At 41.5% G+C, this 22,041-nt stretch overlaps 1 protein-coding gene across 5 annotated transcripts in view; it reads right to left on the bottom strand.

The window, feature by feature from the left end:
• Nucleotides 1-21,829, bottom strand: part of LOC122399922 (sodium/potassium/calcium exchanger Nckx30C) — a 95,496-nt gene extending 73,667 nt beyond the window's left edge. For 2 of the 5 annotated variants that reach the window (XM_043401001.1, XM_043401002.1), the window contains exons 1-2: nucleotides 20,718-21,696; nucleotides 9,266-9,289 (exon numbers count right to left, since the gene is read on the bottom strand). In XM_043401001.1, the coding sequence (XP_043256936.1) occupies nucleotides 9,266-9,289; nucleotides 20,718-21,617 (924 nt within the window). In that variant the 5' untranslated portion in view covers nucleotides 21,618-21,696. Of the gene's footprint in view, nucleotides 1-9,265; nucleotides 9,290-20,717 lie in introns of all 5 variants that reach the window. The other 3 variants (XM_043401004.1, XM_043401003.1, XM_043401005.1) reach the window with 2 other exon arrangements.
• Nucleotides 21,830-22,041: the final 212 nt, after the last annotated feature.

Here is a 22,041-nt window from a genome sequence, read left to right on the forward strand (position 1 = left end):
AATTGAACTCGAGAAAGGTCCGTTTGAATTTCGATTCTCCGTGTCGAGAACAGAAGGATAAGAGCCTGCGAAAAGGAAGGGCACCGGAAACCGATGCTTTTTGGGTCGTCGTCGATTACGATTCCCCATTTACTAATAACAGGAAACCGCTGTAACGAATTAAAAAAATCGAAATTTTCAATATCTCAAGCTTTGAAAATAACCCCGAAAAATATTAAAATAAAATTCGCAAAAATGACAAAAAAAAATTCTTGAAAACTGTCTTCGAGCTCTGAAATCGGCTATCGGGACGCGATTACGCAACTATCCCCGCCGACCTACTTCCCCCGATCTCTGGAAAATCATTCGCCGTAACTTTTCGCCGACTAGAACGCTCGACAAAGGACAACTGCGCGCTTGGATTCCCGGGGCGAAATCTTATCGAGACCTTTCCGCGGATAAGATTCGTCTTTCGAGTCTCCACGAGAGCAATTCCACCAACGATTCACGGTAGGACCTCCCACGGTACACTCACCTCCGCTCCTGTTCATACACGGTAACAGTAATTCGGCCATTAAGTGAAAAGAAACCAACTCTCTACGTTTATTTTTATCGCGATTCTATTTACGGAAGTAATTTCTAATTCTCAATTTATACCAGTTTTAAAAACAACTCAATTTATGAGAAACGGGCACTATTTCATTTGTAATAAATTATATTTATATCGGAGAAATTCAAATGGAAGTTTGTCTTCATCCGCCATTTTGGTGCACATGTAAAAAAAGACGGTATTTCCAGTCTAGTTTCAAAAACAATTGATAAGAAACCAGCTCTGTTTCGCTCATAACAAATCACCTTTGTAATATACAAATTCGCGTGAAAGTATGTCTTCGTCCGCCATTTTGGTGCACATATAAATGCCACAATATTCCCAGTCTAGTATCAAAAACAATTCATAAGAAACAGGCTCTATTTCAACCATAACAAATCACCATTACGATATACAAATTTCAGTAAAAAATATGCCTTCATCCGCCATTTTGGTGCACATTTAAAAGACCAGCTATTCCCAATCTATTTTAAAAAACAACTCAATCGAAAAGAAACAAGCTCTGTTTCGCTCATAACAAATCACCTTTGTAATATACAAATTCGCGTGAAAGTATGTCTTCGTCCGCCATTTTGGTGCACATATAAAAGCCACAATATTCCCAGTCTAGTATCAAAAACAATTCATAAGAAACAGGCTCTGTTTCACCCATAACAAATCACCATTACGATATACAAATTTCAGTAAAAATATGCCTTCATCCGCCATTTTGGTGCACATCTAAAAGACCAGCTACTCCCAATCTATTTTAAAAAACAACTCAATCGATAAGAAACAAGCTCTGTTTCGCACATAACAAATCACCTTTATAATATACAAATTCGAGTGAAAGTATAACTTCGTCCGCCATTTTGGTGCACATATAAATGCCACAATATTCCCAGTCTAGTATCAAAAACAATTCATAAGAAACAGGCTCTGTTTCACCCATAACAAATCACCATTGCGATATACAAATTTCAAGTAAAAATATGCCTTCATCCGCCATTTTGGTGCACATCTAAAAGACCAGCTATTCCCAATCTATTTTAAAAAACAACTCAATTGAAAAGAAACAAGCTCTGTTTCGCTCATAACAAATCACCTTTGTAATATACAAATTCGAGTGAAAGTATGTCTTCGTCCGCCATTTTGGTGCACATATAAAAGCCACAATATTCCCAGTCTAGTATCAAAAACAATTCATAAGAAACAGGCTCTGTTTCACCCATAACAAATCACCATTGCGATATACAAATTTCAGTAAAAATATGCCTTCATCCGCCATTTTGGTGCACATCTAAAAGACCAGCTACTCCCAATCTATTTTAAAAAACAACTCAATCGATAAGAAACAAGCTCTGTTTCGCACATAACAAATCACCTTTATAATATACAAATTCGAGTGAAAGTATGTCTTCGGCCGCCATTTTGGTGCACATATAAAAGCCACAATATTCCCAGTCTAGTATCAAAAACAATTCATAAGAAACAGGCTCTCTTTCACCCATAACAAATCACCATTACGATATACAAATTTCAAGTAAAAATATGCCTTCATCCGCCATTTTGGTGCACATCTAAAAGACCAGCTATTCCCAATCTATTTTAAAAAACAACTCAATTGAAAAGAAACAAGCTCTGTTTCGCTCATAACAAATCACCTTTGTAATATACAAATTCGAGTGAAAGTATGTCTTCGTCCGCCATTTTGGTGCACATATAAAAGCCACAATATTCCCAGTCTAGTATCAAAAACAATTCATAAGAAACAGGCTCTCTTTCACCCATAACAAATCACCATTACGATATACAAATTTCAAGTAAAAATATGCCTTCATCCGCCATTTTGGTGCACATCTAAAAGACCAGCTATTCCCAATCTATTTTAAAAAACAACTCAATCGATAAGAAACAAGCTCTGTTTCGCACATAACAAATCACCTTTATAATATACAAATTCGAGTGAAAGTATAACTTCGTCCGCCATTTTGGTGCACATATAAATGCCACAATATTCCCAGTCTAGTATCAAAAACAATTCATAAGAAACAGGCTCTGTTTCACCCATAACAAATCACCATTGCGATATACAAATTTCAAGTAAAAATATGCCTTCATCCGCCATTTTGGTGCACATCTAAAAGACCAGCTACTCCCAATCTATTTTAAAAAACAACTCAATCGATAAGAAACAAGCTCTGTTTCGCACATAACAAATCACCTTTATAATATACAAATTCGAGTGAAAGTATAACTTCGTCCGCCATTTTGGTGCACATATAAATGCCACAATATTCCCAGTCTAGTATCAAAAACAATTCATAAGAAACAGGCTCTGTTTCACCCATAACAAATCACCATTGCGATATACAAATTTCAAGTAAAAATATGCCTTCATCCGCCATTTTGGTGCACATCTAAAAGACCAGCTATTCCCAATCTATTTTAAAAAACAACTCAATTGAAAAGAAACAAGCTCTGTTTCGCTCATAACAAATCACCTTTGTAATATACAAATTCGAGTGAAAGTATGTCTTCGTCCGCCATTTTGGTGCACATATAAAAGCCACAATATTCCCAGTCTAGTATCAAAAACAATTCATAAGAAACAGGCTCTGTTTCACCCATAACAAATCACCATTGCGATATACAAATTTCAGTAAAAATATGCCTTCATCCGCCATTTTGGTGCACATCTAAAAGACCAGCTACTCCCAATCTATTTTAAAAAACAACTCAATCGATAAGAAACAAGCTCTGTTTCGCACATAACAAATCACCTTTATAATATACAAATTCGAGTGAAAGTATGCCTTCATCCGCCATTTTGGTGCACATCTAAAATATCCAATATTCCCATACGTGAAATTACCTCTTATTACCTATAAAATAAGGCACGTAATTTTTCAGAGATCAGAGTAAGCGTTCTCTTTTTGTTCGCCCGTTTTCGAGGATCGATACGCGCATCGAGAATCGATCTGTCGAGCACAGACGCGATTCATCGACCCGGGGATTCGATTATCCGCGCGATTGGATTTTCCGCGGCGTCTGACGGGAGTAAATTTCTTGGTTAGCGAGATGAGCCCGCATCGACCGTAGTTTGCGACGATTCGACGACGTTGAGGTTCGCGGGAACGTATTACGCCGCGAGTAATTTCCAGCTCTGATGTCTGGATCGTTAAAGTCCAATGTCAGCCGGGAGGATTAGTGGTCTGGTTGCGTTGGTCCATCTTACTTTCTCGGTAATCTTCGCCTCGTCGCGCGTAATTTCGAGATTCGCGTGAGAAAAAAAAGATTGGACTCTGGGTGACATTGCCGGGCCCATTGGACCAGACAATTTGGTCGTCGATTTTAGTCGAAATGTACCGGGGATCGTGGAATAAAGATTTAAAACGTCGAGTCGCGATCCCGAGCAAAAACTAAATTCCGTATGATGGATTTATGGACTTCCGCCGTCGCTCTGAAAGCAATCCGTACTACCCTGCAATATCACGCGAAAAACTCCACAAATCCACGTTTGATATCATCATTATTGTCGAATCAGTTCTCTCTGAAAAAGCGCGCCATTGCTTCGGGAGAGGCGATAGTCGAACGGGGCAAAATCTATACCAGTGTTTCTCAAACTTCCCTCCTCGACTACACGTCCACGATTCGATACGTTATTTACCAAAACAATGCCCAAAAATATTAAGTAAAACTATATTTGTTCGAATTTAGAAATGTTAATGTCGGTGTTTTTATTCGCGTGGACGGACTATGAAAAATTACACACGCTTCGAGCGCGCCTGTCTTTTTTCATCGAACCCCTTCGGTTAATATATTTATTCCATGAATATTTCATTGCGAAAAAAATGTGTTCTCCGAGTATGGAAATTTCGTAAGAGCTGTTACCAACGCAGTTCGAGGGAAAAATTCATAAATGCCAATAGTTTTAGTGCCCTTCGGTTTGAGAAACATCGGTCCACCCCGAGTAGAACCATAATTTTATAATAACAGAGCAACAACACAAAAATTGTAATGTTTATCGAAATTATACCGCGTGTAAATCGATGCACAGAGTTTAATGCGCGTACTTTTGCAGTCGTTTTAAAACGAACAAGAAGCAAAGTGACTAATAGCGTGCAATATTTTCCAGAACAACCTAATTCGTTCCCCTTAACCCGGGAATCATGTTTCCAAGCTCCCAGGCTATAAATTCCTCTTAACCCGGAACTGATCTTTCCACTTTGCACTGAACGTTGCTAATATGGAGGACGATCCACATAGTTTGTCCACTTCTGTTCCCGTTATTACTTTCGCTGTGATCAAACTGAGCTATGTTACGCGTTAAATTATTACCAAACTCGACGAGAAACTATCAGAATATCCAGAACAAAATGAATCACGTTCGATATCAACTAACTCTCGATCGAAACATCATTTTTTAGGTCTCAGAGATGTGTAAATATTCAAATAAACACACCGATACCTGCTGGTATCATTGAATTTTGCCACCATTTCAAACAACTTTCTCATCGTGCCTTCTGTACATTATTTAATTTTAATAATTAATCACGAAGTACCACGATCATAACACTGGATTTCTAGAATCCTTAGACCCCAAGGATGACGTTCCATGAATAATAAAGGTTGCAAACCAACGCAAAAGACCATTTTTCAACATCCCCGTCCGAACTTCCGGTGAATCACTGCCCTTCGGTACATAATTCAGTTTCAATATTTAATTACGAAATATCACAAGCATAAAGGTGGATTTTTACAATCCTCGGACCTCAAGAATGACGTTCCATGAATAATAAAGGTTGCAAACCAACGCAAAAGACCATTTTTCAACATCCCCGTCCGAACTTCCGGTGAATCACTGCCCTTCGGTACATAATTCAGTTTCAATATTTAATTACGAAATATCACAAGCATAAAGGTGGATTTTTACAATCCTCGGACCTCAAGAATGACGTTCCATGAATAATAAAGGTTGCAAACCAACGCAAAAGACCATTTTTCAACATCCCCGTCCGAACTTCCGGTGAATCACTGCCCTTCTGTACATAATTCAGTTTCGATATTTAATTACGAAATATCACAAGCATAAAGGTGGATTTTTACAATCCTCGGACCTCAAGAATGACGTTCCATGAATAATAAAGGTTGCAAACCAACGCAAAAGACCATTTTTCATCATCCCCGTCCGAACTTCCGGTGAATCACTGCCCTTCTGTACATAATTCAGTTTCGATGTTTAATTACGAAATATCACAAGCATAAAGGTGGATTTTTACAATCCTCGGACCTCAAGAATGACGTTCCATGAATAATAAAGGTTGCAAACCAACGCGAAAGACCATTTATCGACATCCTCCGGCGAATCGAATGCGCGTCGAGCGATCTACGGCGCAGCCACGACGTTAAAAACGAACGGAACGAAGTGGGTTCGATCAGTTGGCACTCACAGCCGTTTTGTACATACCCGGGGATCCCCAAAGTGGTTTCGATTCGTTCGTACATACCGGGGATGCATGTTGTTATCGAACCGCGCTCTCAAGCCCCGCCGGTATATTTCTCTCTTTCTTTTCTGGTGCGGAGAAGCGAAACGTTGCGTGTGTGTGTGTGTGTGTAAGTGTGTGTGTGTACGTGTCTACGTATCTATTATGCGGAAACGGGGTTGAGGGTGCGGATAAACGATTCTTTTTTGTCGCAGCTGCCACTTCTCATGCGCGGGAGCGACTTGGCTGCACCGGTGCATCCTGAACGAAAAGGGTGCTTGATGAGAGAGCGAGATAGATCAGAGCTGCAACGGCTAAAGTCGAAGGTGACAATGAGGGCGCGGCCGAGAATCGCGGGGGGCGGGACTCGAGAGCTCCCCCTCCCCCCCCCTCGACGTTGTACCCTTGAATATTTATACCTTTCTGCCATTCGACTTTTCCTCCCTCTGCTTCTGCCCGTTAATTCCATGCTTCGAATCCCTTGGACCATGTTACTCGACTCAAATATTTTCTATCAGGCCCCTGGCTCCGTACCCTTTCAGAACACTGTTATGCACCGTTGCAGTTAACAGGGTACTAAAGTTTAAGCCGGTATTATGCAACTGGCTGACAAGTCGGTATAATCGCTAAAGAGGGTGAATTCAACCCTTTACACCCCCACGTGACACGACATTTTGTTCAAAGATTTTTTCATCGAATTTGCCCAGAAATGTTTTCAACGAAGAATCGCGTTCTTTCCATTGTTGCAACGTGGTCCAGCCTGCAAAAGAACGGTAATTAAAGCTAAAAATACGTGATTCTAAAACGGAAGAAAGATCGTACTGGTATTGGTAAGTGAAGAAAGATCGATAGAAGAGCAAGCAGCGTGAGAATAAAACGGTTAAGCCCAGCGCGAATCACCGGTGGATCATCTGCCAACGGGGGGGCAAAGCTATGAGCCACCGGGTGCCGCTTAACGTGTTAAACCGCAGGGCTAAGTTGGACATCGGTATCTGGCCGCGACTGCTTACAAAACATGCCCGAACGATCCTCCGAAAGGACGGGGGATTACGTCCTCCCGGGAACCACGAAATAATCTACGACGCGAGGCGATCCAAAAAGTCACGATAAAAATACCATTTAATAAAATTATTCTCATGCTAGGAGAAACGTTACGATTGTAAATTAGTCGAACATGGATCCCTTTGGAGATCCACGATAAAATGGGGGGGGGGATTTTGATATTGAGGGTTTTTTAGAGACTAATTTATAATTGTAATGGTGTTCGAAGGGTTCTAAAACTATGGAGGCTCTATCGGAGGTTTCGAACGTCTAACTTTGTATCTACGAATGGTGGAGAAATCGTGCGTTGGTCGAAGATCGTTTGACAATGGAATATTTTGGAACGTCTCGCGGTCAGTGCTGCAGACGAGCAAGTACAATCGATCAAAGGCGCACCACGCGGCAAAATGTCGATATGTTACAGTGAAACACCGAAATCTGGAGAATGTCGACTTTCACCGGTGAATGCCAACATTCACATAGTCGCTTAGTGTATGCCCGAAATATTTGCTAAACACCCTTATTTCTGACTTACACCGGTAAATGTTGACATTCACCATGCACTAATGGTGAGTGATGAACATGTTGGAGATTTATATTTTCTTCTCCGTAATTCAGTCGCTATAAAACGTCACAAGGGTGAGGTAACTTTTTCGCCTCTCTTTCTGAAAGGATCTAACCCAGACCTAACCCAGACCTAACCCAGACCTAACCCAGACCTAACTCAGACCTAACCCAGACCTAACCCAGACCTAACCCAGACCTAATACAGACCTAACCCAGACCTAACTCAGACCTAACCCAGACCTAACCCAGACCTAACTCAGATCTAACTCAGACCTAACCCAGACCTAACCCAGACCTAACCCAGACCTAACTCAGATCTAACTCAGATCTAATCCAGACCTAACCCAGACCTAACCGAGACATAACCCAGACCTAACCCAGACCTAACCCAGACCCTAGATCTGGGTTAGGTCTGGGTTAGGTCTGGGTTAGGTCTGGATTAAATCTGGGTTAGGTCTGGGTTAGGTCTGGGTTAGGTCTGGGTTAGGTTTGGGTTAGGTCTGGGTTAGGTCTGGGTTAGGTCTGGGTTAGGTCTGGGTTAGGTCTGGGTTAGGTCTGGAATAAGTCTGAATTAAGTCTGGGTTAGGTCTGGGTTAGGTCTGTATTAGGTCTGTATTAGGTCTGGGTTAGGTCTGGGTTAGGTCTGGGTTAGGTCTGGGTTAGGTCTGGGTTAGGTCTGGAATAAGTCTGAATTAAGTCTGGGTTAGGTCTGGGTTAGGTCTGGGTTAGAAAAAGATCACGATTTACTGCAGTATCCATTTAGTATAAATTAGGGTATCGGAAAAGAAATTAAGAAAACGTTGCTCGCGTTATCAAAGCTTGCATAAGACTGACAAAGCTGATTGACTCCGAGCAGAACAAAGGATTTGGCGGGAGAGAGCCAGTCGCTTGTTTTTTGACTCTTCTGTTTTGGACCCCCACCAGAGCATATCTGTGATTGTCGACACACACCGGAGAGGGTCCGAATGTACAACAATGTAATGAAATATTCGATCTTTCACCGACGTATTTCGTATCTGTTGACATTCATCGGTGAAAGTTGACAGTCTCCAATTTCGGTCATTCACGGTAACAGATACACAGAGTCATGCACGCGTTTGTGTATTGGTTGCTAAAGCCACTTGGACCTGTCGTTCGAAGCCCGTTTGACAAACTAAAGAGAAACGATCGACATCCGAAACTTCTTTATTAAAACATTCTTCTACGATACTTGTTCAATTTTTCTGTGGACTCTGACAGAGTTGACAATATTTCAAACTTCCCCAAACCTAGTGTTAAGAAACATTTGTACACGTTGGTTCCTCTTTCGTTTGATCAACCCCTTAACGCTGATATTTCTCGGGTCAACCAACAATGATCAGTTTTCTTTGTTGGATTTGTTTTTGTCGATTACAATGTTGTATCTAGCGTACAGTTTTAAGGAAAAGAAATATAATTTTTCAAAGCGGTCGGACTCGGGCGTGAACGTTAAGGGGTTAATTGCAATTAAGTTTCAGATAAGATATCGAATTGATGTGGAGGTTTAGCAACCAACGGTGTAAAGAACGCGGAAACACAGAAACGCCGGAAGAAAGAAAAAAAGAGATAGGGGCATGCGACTCACCAATGCCTGGGCGGCGCTCTGGTGCTGCAAGCAAGAAACACCCAGTTACAAAATCACAGTAACGACAATCGAGTAGTTGTATCGTTGATGGTTTTCGTGATTTCGCTAAGGCGGCGGCACAATCACACGTATACAGATGCAGTGCTCGCGGTGAAAGCGTTCTTACACATCGATCAACACTGTGCACATCGAGATCGCGCCGGGCGAGTTCGACGCGCCATCGCGAATCGCGATCGAGGGTCACCAAAAATCATTCGAACGCTCTACAAATCCAATCTACAATTTTTATCGATCGAACGAAAGAACCTTGTAAAGAGATTGGAACACGGTTTGAACATGTTCGATGCTGTTCGAAACATTCTTTTCCTTAGATATTGCTATCCAAAGTTTTGAAAGAAACTCTGTATGGATGATTTCGAGTGCGCGGTATCAAAGAAATGGCGACCATTCGATCGTCGCGATGGCGTCGATCCCTCGAGCGCGTTTCCGGTACGTTTTCCTCGCGACAAGTTGCAAGCTGGAGGAGAAAGCTGAAGGATTATTGTGTCTCCGTGGCGATTAGAGTTTGTACGATGATCGGGTGCTGTGGTAATTAAAACAAACGCGCGGCTCGACATTGCAAAAACGAACTTTCGCTCCAAAACGATCGAATCCACCCTTTTCCCCGGAACGATTACTTGAACAATTGTATTTTTGCTTCCGGAAAGTTCGGGAAACCTTCTCTGATCGAGCGGGGGCGGGGAAAGTTTATCGATAAAGGGTCTAATAAAACGACTGTTCTCGGGGTGTTTGGAAATGGAATTGAAGCAGTTCGATCGGAAAATATTCGAAACATTCGAACGTTTGAAACGACGCGTTTCGCTGCTCGAAGTTTTCCTTAACGAGAACGGAGAATTCCTTAATTGCGTGTTTCCTGGGAGTTTGCGCGGGGTGCATACAGTTCTAGCAACGATCCGCCATTTTTGTAGCAAGTTGGAAACAAAGCGAGTACACTTCGACTGATTAAAAAATAATAATTCGTCAAGCTCTTTAAAGCCTTCGATTTTTCTGTTTTCGTTGGAAATCCCCGGCTCGAGTATCGATTGCGTGTGGTGACCAATTCGTCGTTCGACGGAGTCGCGAATGTAACGTTTAGGGCCCAGCGAGCCAAGGAATTACGATTGTCTGTGAAATCTTCGAAGGTTTCGAGAGCCTGGAGAATATTCGTGAGAAAATTAACTCTCTTTCCCCCGGGGGGGATGGGAGGGGGAGGGGAATTCATTTTAGAAACTTCCTTGATCCTCGACGGGGTCTCAAGGCACACGCCCCGGAACGCTGTGGAAACTTTCGGGGCAAAGGGGTGGTTTTGCCCTTCGAACAAAAAATATTCCCCCCATTTCTGGACACAAACTTCCCTGGTAGCATCCTGAAACTTTTCTGATCGCATAACTCATCGAGTACTCCCCCAGGTGGCTGTCGACGGAGTCATATTTTCCGTACATGCAAATCCTCCAAGTGTTACGAAGAAATTAAAGATCGAAAGGCTCCCAAATCCCAGACCATAAAATTAAAGAATTTAATGAGACGAATAGATTGCCAGAACCGGAAGTGATTGAATTTAATTAAAACCCTCCGCGTATCGAGTCGATTTCGTGATCGTCGGAGCACGTGAGTCCAGTGTGTTCGCGTGATATCGCGGTGACCATTGCCCCCCCGGACGGACTCTGCCGGTTAATTACGTAATTAACAGCCCACGATTTTCACGTGAAACGTTTCGGGGCGGATCTTGGTTTGGCGGCAACTCGAGCGTGTGGCTACTGATCGGCCCGGGTTACGTTTTATGTGGCGCAACCAGGGGGAAACCTAAAGGTCCGGCTGGGCTTCGACGGAATATTTATTATATTTTTTCAAATTTATGCTTTGTCGAGTATCGTTCGAAAATTGTCAGAGAGAGAGAGAGAGAGAGGGGGGGAATAAGACTGGTGGGGGGGTTTTGAGAGCCTCTGTGTCGTCTCGCGAGGGATGCTTTTGGTTCGCATCGATGCATGAATTAGAGCTCGACTGAGACCTGTTTGAATCGATAAAGATCCTACAGAGACTACTATATGAGGAAGTGAGCTGCTTTTAATTTTTTAACAGTATATATCGGGAGATTCGACCCACTGTATACCGATAATCATCCGGAGAAAAAGGAAAGAAAAGGAAAACGAATATATTGATATAAATTTCATTATTGGACTGCAGATGTTTACGCAAATTCATAGTTTTATTAATGGAAGTGATGAAAAGCCTTGTATTCGTGCGGTGGAATAAAAATAATTCCCAAATTTAATTCGATTATCAAGGATAGTAATTTTATATAATTTTCATGCATTATTTTTATTCCATCAAGAAAAACTAGTGTAAAAGAACAGAGAATGAGCAGAGATTCCATAGAAATATGATCGATGCTTTGACAGATCCTATTTCAAAGCGATATGCATCAGAATTTATTTTTTTAAGTAGTGCAAAACGATTTTGGTCGGACATATTGCAAGGATCGTTGATAAACGAATTAAATTGGGTATTATTGTGATTCTATCATGTAGAAATAGTGTAAAAGCATAGACAATAAGTGCAGATTTAATAAAAAGATGACTGATACATCGATATGGGTCAAAATTTCGTTTCCAAGTAGTATAAAACGATTTTGGTCGGACATGTTGAGAATATCATTGATAATCGATTTAAATTGTGTGTTATTTTAATCCTATCGTGTAGAAATAGTGTAAAAGCATAGAGAATAAGTGCAGATTTAATTAAAAGATGATTGATACTCCGATATGGATCAGAATTTGTTTCTCCAAGTAGTGCAAAACGATTTTGGTCGGACATATTGCAAGGATCGTTGATAAACGAATTAAATCGGGTATTATTGTGATTCTATCATGTAGAAATAGTGTAAAAGCATAGAGAATAAGTGCAGATTTAATAAAAAGATGACTGATACATCGATATGGGTCAAAATTTCGTTTCCAAGTAGTATAAAACGATTTTGGTCGGACATGTTGAGAATATCATTGATAATCGATTTAAATTGAGTGTTATTTTAATCCTATCGTGTAGAAATAGTGTAAAAGCATAGAGAATAAGTGCAGATTTAATTAAAAGATGATTGATACTCCGATATGGATCAGAATTTGTTTCTCCAAGTAGTGCAAAACGATTTTGGTCGGACATATTGCAAGGATCGTTGATAAACGAATTAAATCGGGTATTATTGTGATTCTATCATGTAGAAATAGTGTAAAAGCATAGAGAATAAGTGCAGATTTAATAAAAAGATGACTGATACATCGATATGGGTCAAAATTTCGTTTCCAAGTAGTATAAAACGATTTTGGTCGGACATGTTGAGAATATCATTGATAATCGATTTAAATTGAGTGTTATTTTAATCCTATCATGTAGAAATAGTGTAAAAGCATAGAGAATAAGTGCAGATTTAATAAAAACATGACTAATACTTCCATATGGGTCAGAATTTATTCTCCAAGTAGTGCAAATCGATTTTGATCAGACATATCACTACTACCCTTAATAATCAAATTAAATTGGGCTTCATTAATTTTACCACATAAACCTAGTGTAAACGGGGGCATCGTAAAGGGTTGTTACAACCCCCGAAATACAAAAAATTTTTATATCATTGGATATCGAGTACATTCTATAGTTTTTTTTTTTTGAGAACAAAATGCACAAACATTTGCAGTCCAATAGTGTGCTAGAATTCCTGTTGTTTCCGGGGCCTAGGCCCTTTGACGGAGCAATCGAAACTGACAGTGGGGCGCGAAATCTAATTCCCTTATCGACACTGATTAGCGATCGTCGAAAACAGGACACCGGCGCGCTAATGACCGCATAATTGCGCGCGGATAGAGCCGATCCGGAATTTCCGCCCGCGTGTACGCGTTTCGATTGAATATCGTGACGAAGACAGTGTTTGTCTTTCCATTTCGCGTCAGCTTTTTCTTCGTTTACGTCTCGTTCGCGACTGTTTCAGCCGGAAAATTAACGCGCCGAGCCATTAACCCAGCGCGTCGGAAGCAATCGAAAGATTAAAGGTCCCCCGTTCACGCGGAGTGTCGAGTGTTAAAATCCTCGGATTTCCAGTGGGGGTGGCGCGACGCGCAAGAAGCTTCGCGCAAGAAAAGAAATCAGAAACGGGGGACAGAGGGGGGGAAAAAAAAGAGAAGAAGATAGCTCTGCGCCCGGTCTGGTCATCTTTTCCCTCTTTTCCACCGTTTCCATCTTTTCCGTCTGGCGAAATCTTGCTCTCTTCGGGGAAGCTACGGCATTGCAGTGTGCCAGAGGCCCTCCACCCATCCTCGAATCGATTCGACGGTGGCCCTTCCGCGCTTAACCTCGACGCGACGATATACAACCGGTCGTGCACAATCCCACTCCGTCCTTATTGTTGCGTTCCATAAAATTGTAACTCACGCCCATCGGATGCACGCTCCGCCGCCGGGATCCCCCTAACCCGAACCGATTCGACTCGCTTACGATTGTCTTTCGAGCGAAACTGGATCGTTATTGAAACCCTGCACGCGATCTCCGACCTCGGAAAGACCATCAGATCTTGTTCGTTACGGGGAGAAAATAGTTTTCTCAACTCCTAACCGGGTATAATGCACTCTCTATCATTTTGGCCATTATAAATCTCAAAGTTTTACGAAAATATAATAAATACTGATTTCTTTTACGTTTTCGAGTGTTCTCAAGGACCAAACTCCCATTCTTCGAGAACACAATGTCGCGTCCAAGCTTCTTCCCATGCAATCAGATCGCGAGAAAAGTGTATCGACCATGTAATAATATATGTAGTCTTCCCGACGATGGAACAGAAATTCTCGCTGCTCGTGGAACCATAATCGCGCCAGGGAAAATATTATACGAAGCGTTGTATTACGAGCCCGTCTCACCTTCGCCGATTCAACGTGCACGAAACGATAACAACGACGCCGTAATATCGATTACGGCCGATCACGTTCGCGTCCTCTGATCGAGGATCGTTCTTTAACGTTGCATAACCATGAGATTCTCTGGATCGCGTCTGCACCGCTAAGTGAAATGTTTACGGCTGCAACCTACCCTAATCTAACCATTATTGTCTCGTTAGATTGCTGGCCTGCCTCAGCATTCGCGTCTGCGCGCCAAAATCATTCAAAAGTTTGCAACAAGATCTATGCTGAGAGTAATATCTTCGGTAAAGAATTTTTTTCTCGAAACTGGGTAGGATTACGGGGGTATGCCTATTCACCAAAAATGACTGTAATTGACCCTAGTAATCAAAAATAATTTTTTTTAAACGATTTGAAATTTTTTATTTTTGATAAAAAATTGGCCCCCTACTCGAATCTTTTTCTCGAAACTGGGTAAGAATTCGGGGGTATGCCTATTCACCAAAAATGACTGCAATTGACCCTAGTAATCAAAAATAATTTTTTTAAAACGATTTGAAATTTTTTATTTTTGATAAAAAATTGGCCCCCTACTCGAATTTTTTTCTCGAAACTGGGTAGGAATTCGGGGATATGCCTATTCACCACAAATGACTGTAATTGTCCCTAGTAATCAAAAATAATTTTTGTAAAACGATTTGAAATTTTGTAATTTTGTCGAAAAATTTGCCCCCTACTCGAATTTTTTTCTCGAAACTGGGTAAGAATTCGGTGGTATGTCTATTCACCAAAAGTGACTATAATTGACCCTAGTAACTAGAAATAATTTTTTTAAAATGATTTGATAATTTTTTTTTTTGGCCGAAAAATTTAAGGGGAACAACTCAACGGATGGTCAGACATTTTTAGTAATGAATTTTTTTCTCGAAAGTGAGCAGGATTACGGGTATATGTCTATTCACCGAAAATGATTCTAATTAACCACTGCAACCAAAAATAATTTTTTTAGAACGATTTGAAATTTTTCAATTTCGCCGAAATATTTGTACCCCTGTTCGAATTTTTTTCTCGAAAGTGGGTAGGATTTCGAGGGTATGTCAATTCACCAAAAATGATTGTAATCGACCCTCGGGCTCGATAATAATTTTTTCAGAATGATTTGATATTTTTTTTTCCGCCCGAAAAATTTACGGGAACGCCCCCTGTCGATTTTCCTTCAGAAATCGTTTCTCATTTTTAATAAATTTGCTTGACGCTGTACGGAAATTTTGTTTAATACTTTTTTGTAGGTACCCATGAGCACTACTTCACAAAAAAATTTCAATGAAATCCGTTCACTATTATAAGAGTTATGATCGTTTGAAAATTGAATCGCTTTTATGGAGTTTTTCTCGCTTTAAGGGGTTAAGGACGATCTTTTCGAATATATTTGGAATCTGTACATATTCTCCGCTAAAATACGCGTTATTTGCCTTTTTAAACATTGAAATCCTTCGATCCGTTCAAAAGTTATGATGTTTTAAAGATACGCATGTACTTTCGAGGGGATATTTCTGGCCAGAAATTATATTTTCGGTTAGGAATTTTTTTCTCGAAACTGAGTAGGATTTCGAGACTATGCATAATCACCAAAAATGATTGTAACTGCCCCCTGCAACCAAAAATAATTTTTTCAAAACGATTTGAAATTTTTCAATTTCGCCCAAAAATTTCACCACATATTCGAATTTTTTTCTCGAAACTGAGTAGGATTTCGATATTATATATAATCACCAAAAATGATTGTAACTGACCCCAGCAACCAAAAATAATTTTTTCAAAACGATTTGATATTTTTCAATTTCGCCCAAAAATTTGACCACATATTTGAATTTTTTTCTCGAAACTGAGTAGGATTTCGATATTATACATAATCACCAAAAATTATTGAAATTGACCCCTGCAACCAAAAATAATTTTTTCAAAACGATTTGATATTTTTCAATTTCGCCCAAAAATTTCACCACATGTTCGAATTTTTTTCTCGAAACTGAGTAGGATTTCGAGACTATGCATAATCACCAAAAATGATTGAAATTGACCCCTGCAACCAAAAATAATTTTTTCAAAACGATTTGAAATATTCAGATTTCCCTCACTTTTCCTTTACTTTATTATCAACAATTAGCGTTGAATTTAAAATTGTATCGTTACAGTAGGAAAATATGTACAGTTACCTGTATTCGCGCACTATAATAGTGCTCCACAATAATTGGAAAAAGCACCTTGTTGCTCGCAAACTGATTATGGATAAATAAAAGAACTTTGTACCGTAATAATCGCAGTCCTTTATACGCGAGTGTGCCCAAATAATTCGCCCCCCAATCACGGGGGCCACTTCGAGCGTCATTCGTTCAATTATGCTTCGAATTTATGATTCGATCAGCGGGAACGTAAACGCGAATAAATCAAATTGGCCGAATTGAATTTTCCAAGGACGGTGGAATTTTGATTCGTCCGGCGAACCGATCGATTACGCCAGACGCGCGAAAAAGCTGATCAAAATCGTCTCGAAACGATTCAAAAAAATCTATTCTCAAACGAGACGTATTTAATTCACAGAGAACTAAATAACGCGTATGATTTTAAAATTGTACACGTGGCGAGGTAAATTGTTCGACGAGGGCGAAAATAAAAAAAAAAAAAATAAATATAACCGGTTCGTTTTAATTAAAACCAATGAAGTGGGAAAATAATGGGCTCGATATGTTTGCTCTTATCGCCGCGTTTCGACCACTTGGCCGCGATTCTCTTCAGGCAATAACCTTTTTGAAATTGAACAGCGCATGTGTTAGCGAAGAAACGCAGTTATACGCGGTGCTAATATGCGAAAAAATTGAGTCTCTTTCGAGGAAACAACCCTTAATTAACGCGAGAGAAACCGTAACGTTATCGATACGGGACCAACTATGGGGGAAAAAATAAATAAATACGTAACAATTCTGACATTATTCTAACCCGCGAAATCGGAAATATATCGGTGCGATTGCGTGCGCGTTTGTCACCGATCAAAGTGATTAAACAGATAATTATCTATCGAAATGCCGAGGATTAAACGTATCTATAATTATATCAACTAGGTCAGAATTAACGGAAGTAGGTCGAACGCTGCAGTTTTGTTAAGAGGAGGCGGTTAATTAGGAAATAATTGGAATATTTTTCCTAACAGAAAGTTTCGAGAACGGGAACGGGGGCCCCCTCGAGAACTATTTTATTAAACACCAGCGACTCGAGTGTTTCGACGTTTCCCGAAACAGCCTAAAGTAAATAAATAAGAAATCTTCCCGGAGACCGTTCGTAACGTTCTCCCCGTTTTATTTTCTCCTCGAGGCCCCGTCGATTGATCGGTCGTAAGAACTCGGGGATGCCAACCAACCCCCTCCGGAGAAATCGAGCCTTCTATTTATCGTCGGCGATAAAGCGTTCGTGTCTCGTTTCGCGAAAAAGAACAGCGTGACGACGATAAAAAAAATACACCGGTCGGAATTACATGCGATGGTTTACGTTTCCGCGTGGGGCCGCAGAGATGCGTTCCTTCGCGTAAAATTGGGGACAGCCGGCGCTAATCTGACCGTACGCGAACCGCCGTGCCACTTTTTCGCGACCCGATTGTCTATGGACGCGGAAGATGACCCGGAAAATAGAGAGAAACGTCGACGAGGAGCAGGGAGATAACGGCAGATTGCTAGCAGCACGGTTACACAACGTTAAAGAGCGAATCTCGGTTACGGGCTGTCGATGCAATCGGCGGGGATCGCCCGGGGGAAAAAAAGTAAATCGAAACTGCGAAGGAAATTGAGATAAAACCGAGACAACCGACGGTTCAGCATCTTTTTAAACATTAACCGCTTTCGAGGGCCCGTAAACATCACTTTCGGGCGCCATTTTCACGTTTGGAACATGGAAAGTGTGCCCGCAAAAGGGAATTTGTAAAAATAACGAGCTTGCGTTTGCAGGGAACAATACTCTCCAGCTTTCTCTGGGAATTTTAAGAGGCTGCTCTGGGAAAGACTCTTGAGAATATTCTGAGGCTTTAGTTTGAAATTTGGAACAACTATCGATTGCCTAAAGATGCAAAGATTCGAGCATATTTGTAAAAATAACGAGCTTGCATTAAATGAGTATTTTTGGATTTTTTTTCACCGAGGAACACTCTTGAGAATGTTCTGAGGCTTTAGTTTGAAATTTGGAACAACTATCGATTGCCTAAAGATGCAAAGATTCGAGCATATTTGTAAAAATAACGAGCTTGCATTAAATGAGTATTTTTCGACTTTTTTTCACCGAGGAACACTCTTGAGAATGTTCTGAGGCTTTAGTTTGAAATTTGGAACAACGATCGATTGCCTAAAGATGCAAAGATTATACTATAAACTTTGATCTCTGCACGGGTGTCCTCGAAAAATGTAATTAGAAACCTGGACGAGAAATCTAATTTAAAAAGCCATTTCACCGGCCAACAGTGCCAAAGAATGACACTCGATTTTCCGAAAAAAGATCCCCTTTGTACGTCTACGAGGCAAATTGTTTCGTCCGGGGCCATTTAAGAAATAATTGATTGTTGGAAATACGCGAGACGGGCGCGCGTTTTATTAAAATTCAATTTAATGGGCCCCCTCTACGTGCACGAATCGTCGACGACGAGAAACCAAGCGCAGTTCGAACGAAATTCGCGTACCCAAGCATTTCGAAAAGGGAAGAGGAACAAAGTGTCGAGGAGCAGGAAAATTTTAAATATATTTCCTAATTATTCTCGCGTCCCGGAGCACCCTGTAACGGCCCGCCGCGAGATTAAATCGTTCCGTCCATGGACACCCCCGCCCACCACCCTCAGGAAAAAAGAAAGAACGAGATATGAAACGAAATGAACGTCGTTTCTCGTTTTTGTCGCGATTCCCTCGCTGGAGGAGCGTTCCACCGATTCGAAATCGACTGTGGCGGTGTTCTAATTAACCGAGTCGCGATTTCTGCTTCGAATTCGCGCAGATCGACCTTCGTGGGACAGGAAGGCCTCGAGAATCCTGTTGTATTTAAACAAATTACCAAATAGACCCACAAATTGCAGACCTAGGCTAAACCTGACTCCTTTAGAGGGACTATTTTTGTATAGCTCCCAGAATTTTCATTATTTTTGAGTGAAAAAAATACTGTATACTCTTGAAACATTGGTGAATATATGTCCTAAATCTCAATCCAAAGCAATCTATAGTTATCTTTAAAAAAATTACCAAAGAGGCCCATTGTAGGCTTAGACTAAACCCCCTTAGAGAGACTAGATTTGATGATTTATAGCTCCCAGAATTTTCATTATTTTTAGGTGAAAAAAATACTGTATACTCTTGAAACATTGGTGAATATATGTCCTAAATCTCAATCCAAAGCAATCTATAGTTATCTTTAAAAAAATTACCAAAGAGGCCCATTGTAGGCTTAGACTAAACCCCCTTAGAGAGACTAGATTTGATGATTTATAGCTCCCAGAATTTTCATTATTTTTAGGTGAAAAAAATACTGTATACTCTTGAAACATTGGTGAATATATGTCCTAAATCTCAATCCAAAGCAATCTATAGTTATCTTTAAAAAAATTACCAAAGAGGCCCATTGTAGGCTTAGACTAAACCCCCTTAGAGAGAGTATATTTGATGATTTATAGCTCCCAGAATTTTCATTATTTTTAGGTGAAAAAAATACTGTATACTCTTGAAATATTCATGAATATATGTCCTAAATCTCAATCCAAAGCAATCTATAGTTATCTTTAAAAAAATTACCAAAGAGGCCCATTGTAGGCTTAGACTAAACCCCCTTAGAGAGACTATATTTGATGATTTATAGCTCCCAGAATTTTCACTATTTCTAGGTGAAAAAAATACTGTATACTCTTGAAATATTCATGAATATATGTCCTAAATCTCAATCCAAAGCAATCTATAATTATCCTTTAAAAAATTGCCAAAGAGGCCCATTATAGGCTTAGACCAAACTCCCTTAGAGAGAGTATATTTGATGATTTATAGCTCCCAGAATTTTCATTATTTTTAGGTGAAAAAAATACTGTATACTCTTGAAATATTGATGAATATATGTCCTAAATCTCAATCCAAAGCAATCTATAGTTATCTTTAAAAAAAATTACCAAAGACAGCCATTGTAGGCCTATAGCAAACAACCCCCTCAGTGACCAAACAATAAATTGTATAAATTTAGAAAATTGACCCCGGTAGAAGGGTTAAGTAGAGAGGCTAACCACGTTGTGGATGTCGTTGGATAAAAAAGCAATGGTGCTCGATGAACGTGGGGAGGTTCGATCGTTTGGAGTCGAGAGAAAACACCGCCCCCGCGAGCGGCCGTGCGAGTAGGCGAAGTCAGGCGAGTTAAATAGCCGCGAAACGTCGCGTATAGATCGGATGTTGCGTAAGGATGTAAAATGTGTGGGAGGTGATGGGTGGTGGGGGGGGATTGATTGAAGGTGGTTGTAACGTACATACCGAGGGCATCAGCTGATCGGTGGACCTGACCCGGGTCACCTTGTTTCTGTAGATGATCCTCTTGGCGAACTTCTCCATCGGTTGGTTCCACTTCATGAAGCTGACGTACGCCAAATAGAATCCGAATAGCACGAGCGCCTCGTACCAGTGAATAAAATTATCGCGGAAGAAGTAGATCAGCGTGATCAGGCTGAGGCTGTAAAAGGAGCAGTCGCGGAAGAGCGGCCACCATGTGAGCGATAGGACCGTACGCGAGAATATAGCGCACATGCCGATCACGAAGAGGATATTGAAGACGGCCGAGCCGACGATGGTGCCGATACCAACGTCGTCGAACGACACGAACACGCCGATTATCGATGTGAACAGTTCGGGCGCGGAGCCGCCGGCAGCCATGAAGGTAGCACCCGCGACGTCGTCGGCGATCTCGAGTTTCTCGATGATCACGTCCAACGACGGGACGAAGAACTCGTCGCAAACGATCGCCAGTGCGACGAACATGTACACGACACCGATTACGTGAAGTATCACAGCACCGCGACGCCGTTCCTGTATGGTGAACAGATCTTCCGGGAACAGCGGTGCCTTCTCCTCGGTCATGTTGCCGCCGACCTTCTTGTGATGGTGATGATGAATGGTGGCGTTGTAGCCGTCGTCCCCGTCCGTCTCGTATTCATTGTTGTTGTTGTTGTTCGCGAGGGTGCCGTTCGCGGTGTAAACGGACCAGGGCGTAGGTGTGGTGCTGGTCTGCGGCACGTTCGGATTGTTCGGTGCTGGCCTGTGCCCCATGGAGGGCGCGGGACCGATCGCTAGGGCCAGTAGGGCCAACGTCACGGCCGCGACCGCCAATCGGCGCCTCCTCCTCCAGCATGTACGCCGTTCGCCGCCTGTCACGATCATCGTCGTCGTCGGTGTTGCTGGTGTATCGCACCCTCGAGGACGTTCGCCGTCGTTAGCGAGTCCTCCGTCCTCCTCCTCCTTCTCCTTCGTCTTCTTCTTCTCCGTCCACCTCCTCCCCCTCCTCCACCTCTCCCTCTTCTTCTCTGGCCTCCACCGCCACCACCTCCGCCTCCTCCACCACCTCCTTCTGCGTGTCGTATCGTGTCGCGGCGCGGAGGTACCCTACTAAGGCTGGGTCATGTTGGAGCACCGAGGAGCTGCTCTCGCATGCTCCTCCGCCTTCGATCACACTCCCTCTTTCTCGCAAACGTCTCTCCTCTCTACGTACTACGAATATCCACCGAAAACACTGGTATATATCGTCCGCGTACTACGATCGTCTACTGTACTACCGTAACTAACGTCCGGCCCCGAAGAGTATCAC

The sequence above is a fragment of the Colletes gigas genome, unplaced genomic scaffold (assembly GCF_013123115.1).
Source record: "Colletes gigas isolate AHSC1104 unplaced genomic scaffold, ASM1312311v1 Colletes_gigas_Sc00015, whole genome shotgun sequence".
Lineage (NCBI taxonomy): Eukaryota > Metazoa > Arthropoda > Insecta > Hymenoptera > Colletidae > Colletes > Colletes gigas.